Source organism: Thunnus thynnus, chromosome 9 (assembly GCF_963924715.1).
Source record: "Thunnus thynnus chromosome 9, fThuThy2.1, whole genome shotgun sequence".
NCBI lineage: Eukaryota > Metazoa > Chordata > Actinopteri > Scombriformes > Scombridae > Thunnus > Thunnus thynnus.
In genome coordinates, this window is record NC_089525.1 from 17,717,945 (window position 1) to 17,736,596 (window position 18,652).

At 38.4% G+C, this 18,652-nt stretch overlaps 1 protein-coding gene across 2 annotated transcripts; it reads left to right on the forward strand.

The window, feature by feature from the left end:
- Positions 1-802: 802 nt before the first annotated feature.
- On the forward strand, positions 803-18,496 carry slc43a3b (solute carrier family 43 member 3b). Of its 2 annotated transcripts, XM_067599353.1 has the most exons (14): positions 803-1,023; positions 8,057-8,087; positions 8,489-8,808; positions 8,946-9,075; positions 10,696-10,742; positions 10,886-10,962; positions 12,304-12,396; positions 12,503-12,642; positions 13,383-13,489; positions 13,660-13,803; positions 14,205-14,312; positions 14,747-14,933; positions 15,861-15,984; positions 16,165-18,496. In XM_067599353.1, the coding sequence occupies exons 3-14, from the start codon at positions 8,610-8,612 to the stop codon at positions 16,279-16,281; spliced, it is 1,473 nt and encodes a 490-aa protein (XP_067455454.1). In that variant the 5' UTR covers positions 803-1,023; positions 8,057-8,087; positions 8,489-8,609; the 3' UTR covers positions 16,282-18,496. The 2 variants fall into 2 exon arrangements, with proteins under 2 accessions (XP_067455454.1, XP_067455453.1); XM_067599352.1 differs by lacking the exon at positions 803-1,023 and having other exon boundaries at positions 7,910-8,087.
- Positions 18,497-18,652: the final 156 nt, after the last annotated feature.

The following is an 18,652-nucleotide window of genomic DNA, read 5'->3' on the forward strand; positions in this document are numbered from 1 at the left end:
TTACTATTATTATTATAAATATTATTAATACTTTGACAAAATGAGAATAGACATAATAGATGATCTGTGAACATGTATTCGTCAGAGGCCATTTTTGCATCCACTTGTCTTCACCAGGTCTGTCTTTATGTCTTTAATGTGCATCATAAGATAACAACATTGTTATTTTATCAGTTAAACTGACTGAACACTCTTTTGTCGGCTAGTTTATGTTTTGTGTTCAGTAAAATCCAACCGATCAGAGAGGATCTTTGTGTCAAAATTTAATTCTTTGCACTATGAAAAACTTCAGGATCTATTTATCATTACATTTCATTATCAATCATGTTTTAATTGATGAAAGGCAAAACCAATACTCTCACAGGGATATGCAATGTTACAAAAAGACCATACGGGGGCGCCACAGACTAAACAACCCAAGCGTGTCCCTTTATTAGCTACACAGTATTTTAACACATTATACAGTGTAACGTGGTGGGCTAAATTGTTTAACTTTTTTATTGAATGTATTTATTTGTTCTAATATATTTCCAATCAGACAGAAATGAGATGAGACAGCTGCAGCGTTTTTATTACTTTTTTATTATTTTATTTTATTATTATTATTTTATGAGAGTGGTGATGTCATTGGGTAATCTCAAAATGGATTTAATTTAATTATATTGGAAGACTAACACATTTTCAAAACCTTTTAATACTGCAGCCCTGTTTTAAAATCTTATATTCAGTTTAATAACAAGAACTCCAGGCAGTGGCCCTTTTCTATTACTTTGCAAAAGAGGTAATTTAATGTTTTCAGAGACTGTGCAGGAGGGCATTTGGACCTGGAGGAAGACCAGAGATGGGTGCAGAGCAGCAGTACAGACTAATGTAGTTTATCAGAAAACGAAAAAAAGAAAAAAGCTGTCCACCCCGCCCAGCCTGTCAACAGCGGCCGCAGCATGTGGGTCATCACATCCTATGGTTCAGACAATATGTGGATGGTATGGACAATAGGATCACGGTAGGAGGCCATAACATCACGTAAGTTTACATCCTGCCATGAAAAGGCACCAGACATCACACAGCTATACATTGAAATAGATCAGAAGCTCTCTTTTCCGGGAGAAATCCTTATCTTATGCGCGACACTTAAGTCACAGCTTATTTTCTACACGGCTAATAAATGCATCTCAGTGTGGGCAGCAACCACAGACCAGCAATCAGCGCTGAGCACAGGGTTGAGCAGACACTTAATGACAGTGTTTTTTGCAGCGTGAAGTCAGCGGAAGGGAGTTGTAGTCCTGAGTTTTTATACATTGATTTTATCTGTGTCATTCAGACACTTTTAAGCATATCTAAGTCATGCATCTGCTGTCAATGTTTGCTGTGCTGAACTTCAAGATCATGTAGCATGGACTGGAGCTTGGCCAGTCCTTATATAAACTGTAGCTTAATTGTGTGTAGTCTTACTATTATGTATGAGCTTGTGTGCTTAGAAAGAGAGAATGACTGGGCTGTTCAGCAATGTTAAACCACATCCTGGTAATAAATACATTTTAAAAAAGCATGCTGTATGGCTTCCCTACAAAGCAGAGATTTGCATCTGGGTGCCATAAAGGGCTGTGTGCAGTTTGAAGGTGCTCATCCTTGACGTTTGGATTAGAGCAGCAATGATTAGTCAATTTATCGATCAACAGAAAATGAATCTTCAACTATTTTGATAATAAATTATTAGTTTTTAGTCATTTTTTAAGTAAAAAAGGCCAAAATATTCTGGTTCCACCCTCTAAAGTGAATACAGTATAATACAAATTAATATTTTTTGGTTTCTTTAGTCTTCTTTGATAGTAAACTGAATATCTTTGGATTGATGACTGTTGGCTGGGATGAAACAAGACATTTGAGGATTTTACCGTGGGCTTTAGGAAACAGTGATCAACATTTTATACTGTTTTCTGACATTTTATAGACCAAACGTTTAATCGAGAAAATAATTGATAATGGAAATAAATGTTAGTTGCAGTCCTAGTTTGGATGCCACACAAGTTCACCTGATCTGTATACAGTATTTGGAATAAAAATAATCCATTTGAAATATGTAATAATGTCTATATAATCCTTTTGGAGCTTCCTCCCCATAACAGAATGAGCATGATAATCATGTCTTTACATCATGGCAGGACCCCAAAAGAAGGTCACAGGTCAGAAAAGTTTGAGAAATTGGCGTGGTGTTTGTAAAATGTTGTACTGTAGTATTTAGTACTGGAAGCTGTAGTATCAGTAACAAATGTAACAAATCTTGTGCTTGTCCCTTAACCTTAAAAAACCTATACCCTTGCAAAATCATAATTAAGATTAATATCAATAATAATTCTAATTGACTTTTGTGTGGCCAACAAGGAGGACTATTTCCCTATTATTATACATACTCCAATATAAGTTATGTCGCTGGATGAATAATTTAATATTTGATTGTGCACAGTAATAATCCATAATTCCCTTTAGAGACATAATACTATTTGAGTGCACACATTCCTACATAGGGGAAATGTATTGAACAAAAAAGTGGATTTCACAAAGAGAGAGATTGTCTTTCAGAGTTTATCCTGGGATCACACACGTATGCACACAGACTCAGTGTCTATGTTAGACAAAGAACCCCGAACACAGACAAACAGTTGTACTAATAGTGGTAGCCACGCCTGTCACGGAGCACTCTGAACCCTCTGTGATCTGTCTGTTACACACGCTGCGGCTGCATCCCGACTCATTACCTTTTTGCAGCACCCTGCTGATACTCGCCAGCAAACATCAAAGAACAAAATTAAATGTTCGGCTCACCACATTAAGGTACAGAACATCAACAGATATGAGAGTGCACAATCATCTTTCAAATGGAAATCGTCCACTTCACGTATATACCTAAGTATTACCAGATAAGGAGCTCATTTTCCATTACACAAATTAAAATAAAGTTAAATTACTGGATGCAAATCCACTGCTGTATGACTCATAGTCATCAGCAGACACTCGTATCCTCTATGGTGATATTCTGCCAGGCCTGGACTGTTGCCAGTTTCACTTCTTGCATTTTTCCGAGAGGTTTTTTTACCAGTTTGACGAGTCAAGATAATTCCAACATTCAGTCACTGTTTGTTGCATGGTCTTTAGTTAAGTTAATTCTCCCTCAGAAACAGAAAATGTGTCACCCCCCTGCTATGCTATGCATGATGCACACACTGTATGTGACTATCGTCAATGAATCGACTTTAATTGACAGGGGTTTAGTATTTTTCTAGGGTTGAAATGCGTTGCTCTTGAACTTTTAAACATTAACCAGGTCGTCATTTCAGATGTGTGTTTAACCCCATCGGAGGGCGGAGAGACATTGATTTCTTCATACTCTGCTAGTGGAGGTATAGATTCAACGTGGGTAATTCAATCAAACTGAGTCCAGTCTCATTCAGTTCAATGCATTTTATAAGTTTATACAATTCTGTTCGATTAAAAAATGTTATTTGTCCATGAGGGGGACATGAAGAAGCCCACATAGCATATGAAATGTACAGCGTTATTATACAGTGCAATGTACTACATTGTCATTGAGAAACTCGAGACAGAGCAGGATATGATATCACATTTAGCGATTTTTGGGATTGTGTCAACTGGTTATTCTATGAATCATGTGGGGCATTTTATTTTTACTTTTCTTATATACTTTAGAAAGAAGAAGTGGTGGAAACATGGTGACGACATCTGTCTCAGAAGTTGCTAACGTTGGCACGATTTCAGAGTGTGTGTTCGACCGCAGATACACACACTAACCCTTACCATCACAACAACATGGCTACCCTAATCATAACCTAAACCCAAGGCTGGATTACGAAACCAGGGTCACTGTGTACAAACTAGTTTGTGTTTATGTGATCAACAGTAACTTTATGCTGACATGATAAGGTGGGTCCTGCTGATCTTGAGGCCCCCTTTCTTTAAGAGCTTTCTTGTGTGAAAATCAAGCTTTTATACCTTAATTACTTCAGGCGATATTGTGCTTTATTAGTGCATATTACCAAACCTGGAGCTGTGTGTTATTCCATCAGAGGAATACTGTTCACACTGCACAGAGATGTGGAGGAACATTTGGTTAACAGGGGCCCAACAGCTCATTATTGACCTGGAGCCCTCTTGCAAGTTAAACTCTAAGCTTTACCCTAAAAACCAAGTCGTAACCCTCTAACAGCCCTTTGACCAGAGCACGTGTTTACATTACTCTCCTATTTTCTTTTGCCACTCATCATAAGATACTTTGGACTTACAATCATTGATAAATTTACAGTGTCTGTGCCAGACTCTGGTCATTCTGACAAGTTTGAATACGCAGCTGATTTGTTGGACTCATCGTACTGTGAGCCGGAGTATTCAGAGAAAATAAAAGGAGCTAAGAATAATAAACTGTACAAAACAATTTCCGCTGAAGGTCCACTTCTTTTCCTGTTCTCGCCTCTTTGACCATATCACAATCTTGTTCATTCAGGTCATTCTTGATCTTGGAAAAAGCACTTGACAAAAACATTTTTACTCACTTACTTGCTTGCTAGATTTACTTTTTAAAAATAAAGAAATTGGTTTGCAATGTGGAAACAAAATTTAACAGATGCAATAAAAACACGCAAAAAAACATGTATGTATATATGTTTTATGACATTAATGGAGGTTAGTGGCACAGAGGAGTACAGTATAAGCTTTATCATGCTGTGGCTGCACACACAATACATGCAATTAGGATAAATCCATTCTTAGCATTGTCCTTTAAACTATAGTGAGTCTGTATTGTAAATAGAGAGAAATCATGTAGCCTTAAGACCTTTGTTTACCTTCTTTGTAGTTAGTATCTCTAGGCTTTGTTTACACACACACACACACACACACACACACACACACACACAGACGTAAGCTGGGTGAGTAATCTGGGTGAGTGATGTTTTGGGTAAAGACTCAGCCGTTGCTTTTAGGAAGTGCGTACTAGCTTCTTTGCGTGCTACTGTGTGTGTTAAGAGAGCTGTGTCTTGTGATCAGGTGGTGATAGTGGCAAAGCGTTTACAGTGCATGAGGTCTTGTGAGTCGTGCTATAATTAAAGTAAAGACTTCCAGCAGTGACCAACAGTGACCTTCCCCTTCGACCGGGAGCAACCTGCTGGATTACACTGACAGAAAAGAGATGTTTGAACATTATGCTAAGTATCTGGTTCTAATGATGAAGATTATGTATCAGCATGTGCTCTGATTGCTCATCTGCCATCGCAACTGTCACATAGCAACAAACCTCTATATGCAAATTGATGCATTATTTTGTTCTGACTTGATCCCCTTTGTAGTAATGTCACTGCAGCCAATTTGTATCCCTCTTCACCAATGAAATAAGCCAAAGAAAGAAATAAACAAAAGAAAAAAAAAATGAAATCAGCCATTGTCTTATCCTCCTTTACAGACTGGTCATCATTTTCTGGCTGAATACGAAAGAGAACATGTTTTCATACTACTGAGAGATAATTTGGTACAGTTAAATCAATGCTGATACATAATCTTCATCATTAGAACCAGATACTTAGCATAATGTTCAAACATCTCTTTTCTGTCAGTGTACTCCCGGTCAAAGGGGAAGGTCACTGTTGGTCACTGCTGGAAGTCTTTACTTTAATTATAGCACGACTCACAAGACCTCATGCACTGTAAACGCTTTGCCACTATCACCACTATCATATATATATATATGATATACCACTATCATATATATATATATATATATATATATATATATATATATATATATGTTCTCTCTCATTACTGTAACTCAGTCTGGGGGAGTACTCATCCCTCTAACTTTGTCCCTATTTTTCATCTTCAGAAACATCAGACTCATTCATCTCAACTATTGTTCGTCCAGTCAGACATCCTCAGTGTTCGTCAAATCAACCAACTACAGATCACTTTATTTGTATGCAGTTCTTTGAATGGGACCCTTCCCTCATATTTCATGAACTGTATTCCTACAATCATCAATTTCACAATTATTTCACTCCAATGACTATAAACTCAGGCCTCCTGTCTGCCGAACATCTCAATTACAGTTTGGTTTAATTGACGTTCTGCCATCTCATATTTTGAACTAAGCACCTGCACAATTTAAGAAAGCCGTTAAAGGTTTGTTTTTACCACATTGTTATCCTTATGGATTATCCTTGTAAACTGCCCAATAATAATTAGTCATTCAAATTGTATTTTCATTACTTTGTGTACTTACTTTGTGATTATATGGATATCTGCTTTTTTTCTCCATTCTAACAGAATAAGGTACGCACTGGAAAGTGTCCTGATCAAGGTTTTTTGTACCTCTCCATCACATTTTCTGTTGTTTACGTACAGTATATATTAATTTGTATCTTTTGCATGTGCATATGTAAACAAATAGAAATCATAAAATCAAATCAAACAGCACTTGCTGAACCTCGACTCTGATCTGATTCCCCTCACTCTTCTCTCTTTTTGTCTTGTCTCTCCTTAAGAACACACCCTCAGTTTATACATACAGATGTAATCAAATACATTTCATGAAGATATTTGAATATTTCATGAATATTTGAAATGACACTTCCACTGTAATCACAAAAAACTAAGAAATGAACTAAGTTGGTATTTCATTTACAGTTTATTAAATGGGTAATTTAGCATCCAACAATTTAGCTTTGCACTTCCATGAAGTAGGGGACTTGGTCGGAATTGATGCATCAGATATTCAGACTTTTACTCTCTGAAGTGGGCCAAACTCCAAAATCCCTTGATCCTGCCCTCCCCATAATGCAATTTGACTTATATTGACTTATAAACCTGTTTTTCCCTCCCTGTTTGCAATGCAGGCTTTTTGTCTACATATATAGTCGACAAGCTCATGCCAAGATGATTCAAGTGATGCCGCTCCTCCGGAGTCACAGAGGACATTTAACCACCTTTTTCGCACACAATGTGCTTCTAACAATGACTGGTATGTTGACTTTGACATACAAAGTGTCATCAAACAGCTCAAGTGACATTGGCAGGAGTTTCATTACAGCTCACATGCATGAATCATGCAGACCACATAAAAAAAAGTAAAATTTCACTGAATATAAAAGGTGTCCCTGCATTATAATAGCATAAGCAGCTGGACAAATTCTGACTATGATTGTCTCATGTTTCCACAAACAAAAACATATACCATCAGAATAATTGGACAGATGCTGTAATCCAATAAAATATACCATCAGGTGTGTTCACTCTCAGGTTGAATATCGACTGAACTCGTATGGTTTGGTAATTTCCAAATCTGATAACTTCCAACACAACTGAAAGGTTCAGATGAGGTTTAACTTCTGTACTGTATCTCCTTCTTTTAAACTTTCCCCTTTGTGTCTTCCATTTGTAAAATGTATGATTTACTTCTCAAGAGATACAGAAAAGTCGTGAGGTTTTCCTTTGGGGGAAGCCTGCAGCATCGTGGCAACAAGTCATGTGTTACTGAAGCATCATTTCTCACTCAGCCTGTTGAAGATTGATAAGGTCTATCAAGGATGCTTTGTTCATATGCACCCAGTTATGACACAGAGGGCCAGTTTCCACACAGCACTCACCATGTTGTCTTCTTGCGCGAGTCACATGAACTTTTGGCTGAACCAGTTTTGCAATGCCAGCATCTACATTTGGAGAATGTCTAACTTCTTCACTGGTGCAGATGTTTGGCTTCCTGGGAATGCAGGACTGGTTATTTTCTGCAACTGAGGAGAGGAGTTTTCTCTTCAGCGCAGTAGAGAGAGTGACTGAGAGAGAGAATATGACAAAGGGGAGGGGAGGAGAGGGAGGGAACTGGTGAGGAAGAGGAAGGAGCTGAGTACATAAAGGAAGAGAGTGGGGCAAGAACATAGAGGTCTGGTTTCTGGGGAGACCCACAGAGGCTGAAGAGTACTACAGAGAGGGTCTGAGTCACATTCTTTTTTAAAACCGGAGAAAACTGCAACTTAACAAAAGTGTTTTTGTCTTCCAGGATATCTCCTCTTTGTGGATTCAAGAGAAAGGTACTTTGTTTGCAATCTATATTTGCATATTTAAATGTCTTTCTGTTGTAATAGTGGGAGTTAAGACAGTTTTATGACTATGACTTACCAGTATCACAAGAAGGATTTATATCATTCTGCGTCAGTGTTTATGCAGATGTGCATCTCTTTTTGGAAGAGAATTGACCTAGTGGCATGGGGATTCAAGCAACACAGTTTGTTTCCAGATGTGAGCGCTTGTTTTGCTTGTGCAACTTGTGCAAGATTTTCTATCCAAATGTTTTTGAACATGTCATGCAGGACATTTATGTCATATCGTTGCTGTAGGGGTGCAGAATGGGGTAATGTCAGCACTTTTTTTTCTCCAAATATCTGAGAAAATATGATAAAATGTCCTTTTTGTGTTCTCGTATTTTTGGCAGGTAACGTGAGGAAAGCCAGCTGTTTGCCTGTGGATCTGTCTGTGGACTGTCTGCTTGTGTGTGTGTGTGTGTGTGTGTGTGTGTGTGTGTTTGTGTGTGTGTGTGAGAGCGCCAGGGGACAATGCCAGATTGTGAGAAGCGCTTTTTGGTGCAGCGCAGCCTCACCTTCGCTACAGGTCTGGTGGAGAGCCTGTGTTTCTCCGGGGCCGTGTTTGGATGGGCTTCTCTTGTTTTTGTCCTCAAGTCGGAGGGATACTTCCACTCTCTGTGCGTCAACACCACACAAGTCAACACGACACAAGTCAACAACACGGTCTTAGGTCAGTTAAGTGTCCTCACCTCTAGTACTTTGAACTCTGAATGTCTGTAGAAATGATCAACAAAGGATGTGCTGCAAAACACAGTTCAACTCAACTCAACTGTCGTCTCTTTGACTACATCTGTTTCTTTCTGATAGATTGCAGCGGACAGGATGAACAGTTCTCTCTCATCTTCACCATCGCCTCCTTCATGAATAATTTCCTCACGCTGCAAAATGGTTTCCTCTTTGACCGGTTTGGCACCACAGTGGCTCGGCTCTATGGAATGTGAGTCCACCTTAAAATTGTCACAGAATTTAGATAAACTCCAATGTCATTTCTTGTCAAAAACAGAGTTACCCAGTAAGCCCACCAGCCTGTTAGGAAGAAAATCACAAACATTGACTCTTTTACATCAGTGAAGTTCACTTCCAACCTGGAACTGGTAGTGTCTTGTTTTTACACACCAACTACTGACATGTAACACGAATAATACACAGATTACCTCAAAGTACTTTATGCATTAATAAGATTTAGAATGAATTAATAGAAAAAAGCAAGAAAAGAAAACATAGCAACCCCTGTTTGAATTATTTGTGCTGGCAACACTTTGATCATTCAGGTTTCTCAGCCAGTACTTTATTTTTTTGATGCTGCAGCAATAAAACAACAAAGAGTCGCAGGCTGCAGCAGCCTGCTGTTCTACCAAACCAAACACATTCTCAGTAAAGACAGACGGGCTTCTGTCCTCTTCACTCCTTCCCTGCATGGCTGTGACTCCCGACTGCCTGTGGTGGCTAAGCTAATGCTACTTTGCAAAGAGGCAGGCTATGTTTTTCAGTCTGTCTCTGGTATTTCCCTCTGAGGGTTTCCCAAATCTGTTTGCTTACAACAACGGCTGTTTACTCTGCACATACAGAGAGCCAAGGAAATTGTATAGTTTTAGTTTGTGTTTATGTGAAATGGTAGTATGTGGGTGTGGATAAATATGCTGTTCATGCTCTTGTGAATCAAAAGGGACATGAACTGTAGGACAGTAAAAACAAGAGGGAAAGAGGTCAAAGCAACCCTCTTAAGAAAGGATGTTTCGTAAAGTAGCTGAAGTTTCCAGACTGCAGTCACACAAATGGAGATGCAGCGTACATACTGTACATGCCAAAGCCGTCAAACACTGTAAGCAAAGCAGAATGTAGAGAAATGTTTTGTGAGAAAAGGGAGCAGTAAAGAAAAAAAAGCAGTTAAGGGCATTGAAATACCAGACCCTTACAAAAATTAAAACTGAAAAGAGGAAAAGAGAGAACAGTTAAGAAATAGAGGGGTCAGGAGCATTAATCAACAGAGGGTGAAGAAACAGCAGAAGGAAATTTGCTTTTAAGTAACGCCTTCCTACCGCCTCAGAATTCACATCTATCACATAACATAAACACACAGACGCCCACACACATAATTGCCCAGTGTTTTGCTCCAGATATATCTAAATCTTCAATAACAAACTGGCACTGAGGACATCCATATGTTTCCACTAAAAGAGGGTGGAGGGAAAATAAAGGGCAAAGGAATTCAAATAGTTGGACAAGAGGATCAGATGAGATGAGATGGAGCCAAGAGAAGGTTATTAAAGTCGGGCAAAAGTTCTCCAAACATGACAGAAACACAGAGCCTGCGTGTGAATGTATGTTTACTATGATATAATTTTATCAAATGTCACCTTTTTTATGAAATGGTGACAATTTGTTGATTGTTATTCATTTTAAGGCCTATTTTCCTACCTTAAACTCATTGTTTTTTTTAAAAATCTAGTCCTTTAAAGCCAGCATAATCACTATCAGCTTTATGTTTGGTACTGTGAAGGCCTCAATGTACCAAAAAAAGTCATTATGATTGATGAAATTTCTTTTTTTCCACCAGATTTCTTTACACCATGGGTACCTTGATGGTGGCCTTCTCATCCCCAGGTGAAGATGTTTTCTCTCTTTGCTTGTTTTGTGCTCTTTCAGGTCCTTCATGTCTAAAGAAATATTGGCATGTAAGGACTGAGATGTTACAGCTACCAGGTGTGCATCCTCATTTTTCTCATTTTTGTCATTTTTTCCATCAGCTCTGTCCGTCCTGCTCTATCCAGCTCTCTCTGTCCTGGCCGTGGGAGGCATCTTGTTCCTGATCACAAACATGCAGGTACGGAGGTGGTTATTCAGACTGAGGTGATTGTTTTCATGATCAGTTAATCTGCGTGTTATTTTCTATTGTGAAAAATCTGCATCACAGTTTCCCAAAGGCCAAAACATTATATTCAAATTGTTTTTCAATTTGTTTTGGCCAAGCAACAGTCCGAAACCCCCAAATATTCAATGTATAATGAGTATGTTTACGTGCACTTGAGTGACATCCTGGTTTTGTTCTTATTCAGGATATGACCGACATGAAATCTGGTTATTCACTTTCCTCTTTACATCAGTGGACAGTATCCAGGTTTTTGATCATCTGTGTCCAGTTGTGTCTTCACTTCTCAACATTTCAGCCGCTCATTTTTCTACCAACAGAGAATGTTCAGAAACGTGGATCAGGTGTTTAAATGCCACAGTGTCCTGGTTTCTACTGGAGTAATCCGTATAGCGTATCCAGGTTTCTAAAACCAGTAAACGACATCTACATGTGCATCACACAAATGGGATATTCCAAAAACCTGATTATAACCAGGATAGTGGTGTGCATGTAAAAGAGAAGGCAGCAAATCCTCAAATTGGAGATGCTTGAACTGGAAAAATATTCTGTATTTTTAGCTTTAAGATGACTTATGTAATACAACCAGTTTGTTGGGTAATTTTATGTCTCAACTTAGTATGACTAGAATGCTGATGTTGCAATTAGGAAATGCCTGCAAAGCAGTTACGAAGTTTGACTGTATGATTGTTAAATATTGTATAATTTCCAGCTGTGTAAAGAACACCCATAGGCTTCTGTCACATTAGTTTTAATTAGGTCATATCCTGAATGTTTGTATGGGCTAGTACTCGATGCCTGCGTACATGCTCAGTGAGTGAGTATCAGGAAAAGGAAAGTTCTCCGACAAACACAGTTGTTACAACTTTTTTGGAAGCCACGGAGCTTTGACTTTATGATCTTAGTGTTTGCCAGATAAAAATATTGAGGTCTGCCCTCAAGTCATCACTAAACTGGAACACAGACAAAAGACAGAGTGTCACTGCGATGTGGGAACTTCCCTTGACTGCAGGGCTTTTCTCACACCGAGCTCATGATCTTATGGGGAGAAAACACAAAACCCTGTTGGGGATGTTTACTATGTTTGAGTGGTGTAGCTGTGGCTCCAAACCACAACCTCATATCCAACCAGGAAGTTCAACTCAGCACTCTTGATACGTTACTCTGCTTAAAAACACACTGGAAAAAAACAGTCTACATAAATACATTTTATTAATATTATTATTGAATGACAGAAAACAGACACATAGATGCAACATTCATCACTTGTAATCAATTTCTATTTTCCTCCCGCAGGTGGGGAATCTGTTCGGCACTCATCGCTCCACCATCATCACTCTCTACAATGGGGCCTTTGACTCTTCCTCAGCACTCTTCCTGGTCATCAAGGTGAGAAACAGAGTGAAGGTTTCATTCACTGCTGTCATTTATATTTAAGTACCACCTCATGTACTGATGATGATCTCCACCTTCTTCTTCATGTCTCCTCCTGCAGTTGTTATATGAGTCTGGCGTCTCTCTCTGCGCCTCTTTCCTGTTTCTGTCTGCCTGCAGCGTCATTCACCTGCTCAGGACTTTCTTCCTGCTGCCCAGAGGGATCATCCCCTACCCGCTGCCTGAAGGTTACACATACGGGTACGAATCCCAAACCAGGCACACAGACATCTCACATACATTCTTGAAGGATGCATCAAGCAAAAATAGGACTCATTATCTCCTTTTTACTATTAAATACATATTTTTTTAATGTTTTCTTATATGAAAAGATTAGTGAAAAGTAAATAATACCATCAATAATACAAATATCCAAGCAAAAATACGATTTTAAAAATATAATTTTCAGTGTAGTCAAATAATTTCTTGTTTTTTCTAACTTAGAGGGACTCTGTCTCAGAAGAGTTTATGATCCGGGCTCTTTGCTGGATAACCTGTTTACTGTAAACATACTGGTGAACAGTACAGTTTACAGAACAGACAAGTGTAGTCAGTGTAACTGTGTGCAGCAAAAAAACAAGTTTTGTGCAGATGAAATCGGTTTAAACCAATGTGCTCCTATAAAAAAATATTTCTCAGTGAAAATCCATAAAAATGGAAGCACCAAGTTTTCCTCGTCTACAGAAATCAGTGTGTTTAAAATATTGTGGAAAAAAGTGTTCATGATAAATGAATTCACTTGAATCACTTAGAGGCAAACCAACATGTAAAAGTCATTTTTCTTGATGATCCCGACACTCTTTGAAAATATCTTTCATGTCCTGTTGATTATAGTGTGTTTGGACTCTAAAATCTCAATTATAAACTAAATAATTATTAAAGAACTTCCACTATGCCCACAGTCTGTGATTGACCCTATTGTGACCTTTGACCTTTGTCAGGATAACCTGTGGTAAATCAAAGAGTTCAGAGCAGACAGTGGCGAATGGCAACGCAGATAGAGAGACAGAGGAAATGCCACTCGACAAGGGCGCCCCTGTAAAAGAAGGTGTGTGCAAATGTGTGCAGTTTAACATGGTACAGATATAAACACAATATCACTGAAATAAGTTTATTTTATATCTTGTCTCTCCACTCTCCCTTTTTCTTCCACTTCTTGCTGCCCCTTTGTCCTTTTTTGCTCTTTTCATATCTGTGTTTCCCCCTCGTCTCTCTCAGTTAAGAGTTTCCGTGAGTGTTTGCTGTCCAGGTTATTCTTGGTGCATCTGTCCTGGTTGTCGGTGATGCAGCTCAGACATTACCTGTTCATCGGCACCCTCAACCCCATGCTGCAGCGGCTGACGGAGGGAGAGCCCTCACTGGGTAAACACACACCAACACTAACATCACATCACTGTCTAAACAACAGTGGGACTATGTGCAAACCTTCCTTATTTCGTAAAATTTTTATCATTCTCCCTCAGCAAGGCGAATTCCCTGAATATTTACCAACATTTAGCCTTCAGCACAACTTTAATATTGATATTGCATTGGAAGACTGAACTGCACACTAATGTGCCTGTTTGTGCACGGTTGTTGATTTTTGTGTCATAATTTTATAAAAATAGATTCTACTGACTTGAGAACTAACATAGTAAAGTGGAAAATAATTTGAAAAGATGGTGTTTAAATTTGTATTTGTATACATAACATGTTTCTAACACTGTCTCTTTGTATAAATGCCTCTATAAAAATAAATCATCTTTGCCTTTGTGTCTCTGCAGTGAGCCAGTACACCAATGCTTTTGCTATCACTCAGCTGTGTGGCGTGCTGTGTGCTCCGTGGAACGGCCTCATCATGGACAGACACAAGGGCAAACCTCGCGCTGCAGGTACCACACTAATAAAGACTGAACCAGAACACACGCTTAACCGGTCAGCAGATAAACCATAATTTGTCACTGGGCTTTTATCAATGATTTACCAACTTTAATAATTGCAGACCTGATGGCTAAAAGTGAGAAACTCATGACAAGACATCACATTTTCAGATGGGGAGGAATATACATCAGCCAATAAGGATTACTCACAGTAAACACACCAAATGTTTACTCACTGATGGCTTATTACTAATCTATAAAGCATTAATAACTAATAAATACCAATTAATTTCACTTCTGCAAGAACTGAAACTGTTCTTGCAGAAGTTGTGTAAATAAAATGTGGTGCAGTGTTAAGTTGGAGTAAAAGCATTCAGAAAACAGATGCTCTACAGATGTGTGCTTTCATTTTGTACGTGTGTGTATGTGTGTGTGTGTGTGTGTAGGAGAGACTGAACAGGAGGCAGACCTGCGGGCCTCGGTGCTTTCTCTCTTCCTGACGACGCTGCAGTGCGTGCTGTTCTCAGTTTGTGCCGCCACCCCGTACCTGCCGGTGCAGTACCTCACCTTCATCCTGCAGGTGGTCAACCGCTCCTTCCTCTATGGTGGCAACGCAGCCTTCATCAGCATTGCGTGAGTATACTCGCAGACCAAAGTCAGACAGTATGTACCTGAGAGGGGCGGCACATAGAGACATACATACACTCACATGCATCCACAAACAGTCACACATAGGCACTGGAGCAATGGAGCAAGTGGAGCAAATGCATCCCCATTATTCAATTAGGGGGAGCAAAGTTATGGTTTTGCTGCTCTACTTTTTGTCTTTTTAAAAATAAACTTATCATCATACAGTCCCCGCAATCAGGTGATTATATTTAAGCAGCCTATGTAAATGATCATTCTTCTATTTTCAGCAAAAGTGTGCAGTAATGTTTTACTTTAAGTACCTGTATTTAGCATTTATAAGCAGTATACCAATATTTAATAGATGGTTTATAACACACTATAATGTTGCTGTGACTAGAAGTAAGTGTTTATTAATGTATTTGTCATTGACTATAACTCCCCCTGTGGGCTTACATAAGTGGAGGCTGATGTATAAACAGATTATTAATGGTAATATAAGTTTAATGTGGTTGTGATGATATAAAATTGTCATTAGAGAATACATAATTGTTGAAAAATACCTTAATAAGCACCTAAAATGTCCTTATATCTGCTTATAACTACATTAGAGTGAGTTATAAACCATTTATTAAATGTTTATTTAGTGCTTATACATACCACATAAGGGGACTTAAAGTAAAGTGTTACCATGTGGGTACGTGTGTGTTCAAAGTGAGAGGACGAAGAGTGAAGTGCAAATTCAGCTGATTCAGTTGACTTGAATTAAATAAAATTTATGCTTGCTAGTTTTATTTTAAAGGTACTTTTACAGCTAAACTAAAACAATTCTGGAAAGTACAGTATGTGAATCTGCTCACGTCCTTTTTCACCACTTCCTTCCCTTTGCGTTGTTGTCATTGCATGTGTGTGTGTGTGTGTGTGTGTGTGTAGTTTCCCATCATGTCACTTTGGGAAGGTTTACGGCGCGGTCATGGCTCTGTCTGCAGTGTTTTCAGTGCTGCAATATCCGTGCTTCGCCCTGGTGAAAGGACCTCTGAATGGAGATCCTTTATATGTGAGTACATTACATGATTGATGCAACAGCAAGTCTCCGACACATAACTCTACTCAGTGTCTTTCTGCTCTAGTTAGTGATTTTAACTTTTTTTAACCACATTTTGCTCTTTACCTCCTTTACCTACATCTCTATAATCACAAACTCTCCATCTCTCTCCCTCTCCTCATGCATCTGCAGGTGAATATTGCTCTGACACTGCTCAGCCTGCTGGCCTTCATCAATCCCCTCTATGTCTACCTGCACTGTCGAAGTCTTGCCTCACAGCGAGCCAAGAGCATCGCTGCCTCCTCTTAAAGTCTGTGAAATGAGATTCACACTTAAAATGTCCTTAATATCACCAGTGACACTGGTACTTCTTCAGTTTATCTGATTGATAGTGCTTGTGTGGCTGTGTTGCCACATGTAGTTTCTCCATTTATGGAGAAACATCAAGCGCTTTCCAGTTACTTTCAGATCACAGTCAAGTGTTGTTTCGGGTACAATCATAGTACATTTGCCACACTCTTCTCTGAGCATGTTCACAGTTTGAATGTTTCCATATAAATGACTAGCTTCTGGGCCCGTAATTATCAAACTACCAAATGTAAAATTTTGGACTTAAGTGAAGGATAAAAGAAAAAATGATTTACTTTTACTCCTACTCACAAAACTTAGGAATAAAAACTATAAAACTTCTTCAAACCTCTAGAGCAGATTGTAGATGACTGCAGTACAGAAAAAGAGCTGAGCGCTCCTCTGTTTTCTGTCTTATTGATGAAATGATACATTACCGAAGCAGTATTAGTAAGAATAGAGTTGTTTTTTTAGTATATTATTAATATTTGAGAGAATGTTAAACCACTTCTTCTTTTTTCAAAGTTTAACATTTACCAGGGGTGCAAACAAACAACAAGTACACATCTGGAATTGATCAACTGATTTAATGTTATTATATCCTGTGAGGACTGCCTAAAAGCAAAAAATGAAACATTACTAACCTCTAAGAGGATATCCGATCACTCTCAGATGGACTGCAAAAAAAGGACTCTCCTTTGTCTGATTTTATTGACACACTGACGTGTGTTCACCTCATTGGTACAAATTCCCGAAACTGAATCACTTCTGGCACAAAGTCCTCCTCCAAGTCCATGTGATATTATTCTCGACTAGAAAGCACTTTGGGTCACCTCCTGTTGTTTTTAAATGTGTTATATACATAAAAGGGACTTGTCTTGATTTATCTATTTATCACATTTCCATTTAAAGTGATCTGATGCATGAATCAAACCGTTTAACACTTTCAGCTGATTTCTAAAGTATCAAACACGCAGTGCTGATGGGATTTTTAACCGAGCTTTAACAAGTTTAAGCTTTATCTGTTGTTTTATTTGCCATTTTTGGTAAAATTACACATATTGGCTGCTCTGATTCTTTATGTTTCCATAACTGTGATGTGTCCTATGTTGCTTTTTTTTTAATTTAATCCCATAATTTAACATGCATCTTTGTGTTTTTGTATGCTATGTGTTTTACCAGCTACCAGCAGCACCATAGCTGTGGTAGCTTCAGAGTGCCAGGTGATAACGCACTTTATTGAGCAAAGCTGAAAACATGGTTTATATCAGTGTGGACCTCTTCAAGTTATCTCTATCTATATTTTTTAATCTTAAAATGATGGTATAGGACAGTAGGATGCTAAGTGTAGTGACAGCATTAGAGATATTTAGAAGCCAGAATCACAAATATCAATCTGTGTTGTTTTAATTAAGAGTATCAGTGATTTGCAGGTGAAAAAAGACGACTCATTCTTTGACAATCCAGTGAAGCTTTACTGTCAGAACAAAGGTCCTATTTGCTCACTAACATGATGTCTATGCACTGTTCTCATGCGAGTTCATTCAGATTCATCAGTGCAGTTCAGTTTCAGCACTCTGTGAGGAAAGTAGAGCAGGCAGCACAGCTCTGCCATCTGCTGGCCTCACAGTGACCCTGTTAGCGACCTCTCTGCCAAATATTGACCAACAGTAATGAGCTCACTTCATGCTTTAGTTGCATCCAACATATGAAGTCTCAGGTGTGTATGTGAGTAGCAGAATTTGGGGTCATGAAGGATTCAGACTTCCAGTGGAAATGTACCATAACAATGTCGTAAAGGATTATAAAGGGAAATATGTCACCTACAGTTTTTTACCAGTAAGTTTATGTTTCAGGTAGACGGTGTATTTTTCTAAAGTGCCAAGATTTGCCTTGTTGTAATGTTGTTGTATTGTAACTATAAATATGCAAATTCTGAAATATATCTTTTGATATGAGCCTGTTAGCGCAGCAAAGTATTGCTTACTTTTTTTTACTTTTGCCCACAAAATGTGTCAGTTTTCAACTATTTAGGCAACTGTGAATTACAGCTGGTATAGAAAATGCAATTGTTATTTAGTAAGTTGAGATTTGTAAAGACTATGCTGTATGTTTTACACTCTGACATACAAGCATTCAACTATAATAAATAAACAAGTGATATTTGAAAGCTAAACCATGTTTTCTGAGTACTTTTTCTAAACCGTCCATTTAATGCAACGACCAGCTGAGAGGAAAGACTAATTCCAATAGTATGATTTTTAAAAATATTTATTACAGCAATTAAATTGCAATTTTTTGTAAGTTGTGTTTTTGGGTTACAACAAAAAGT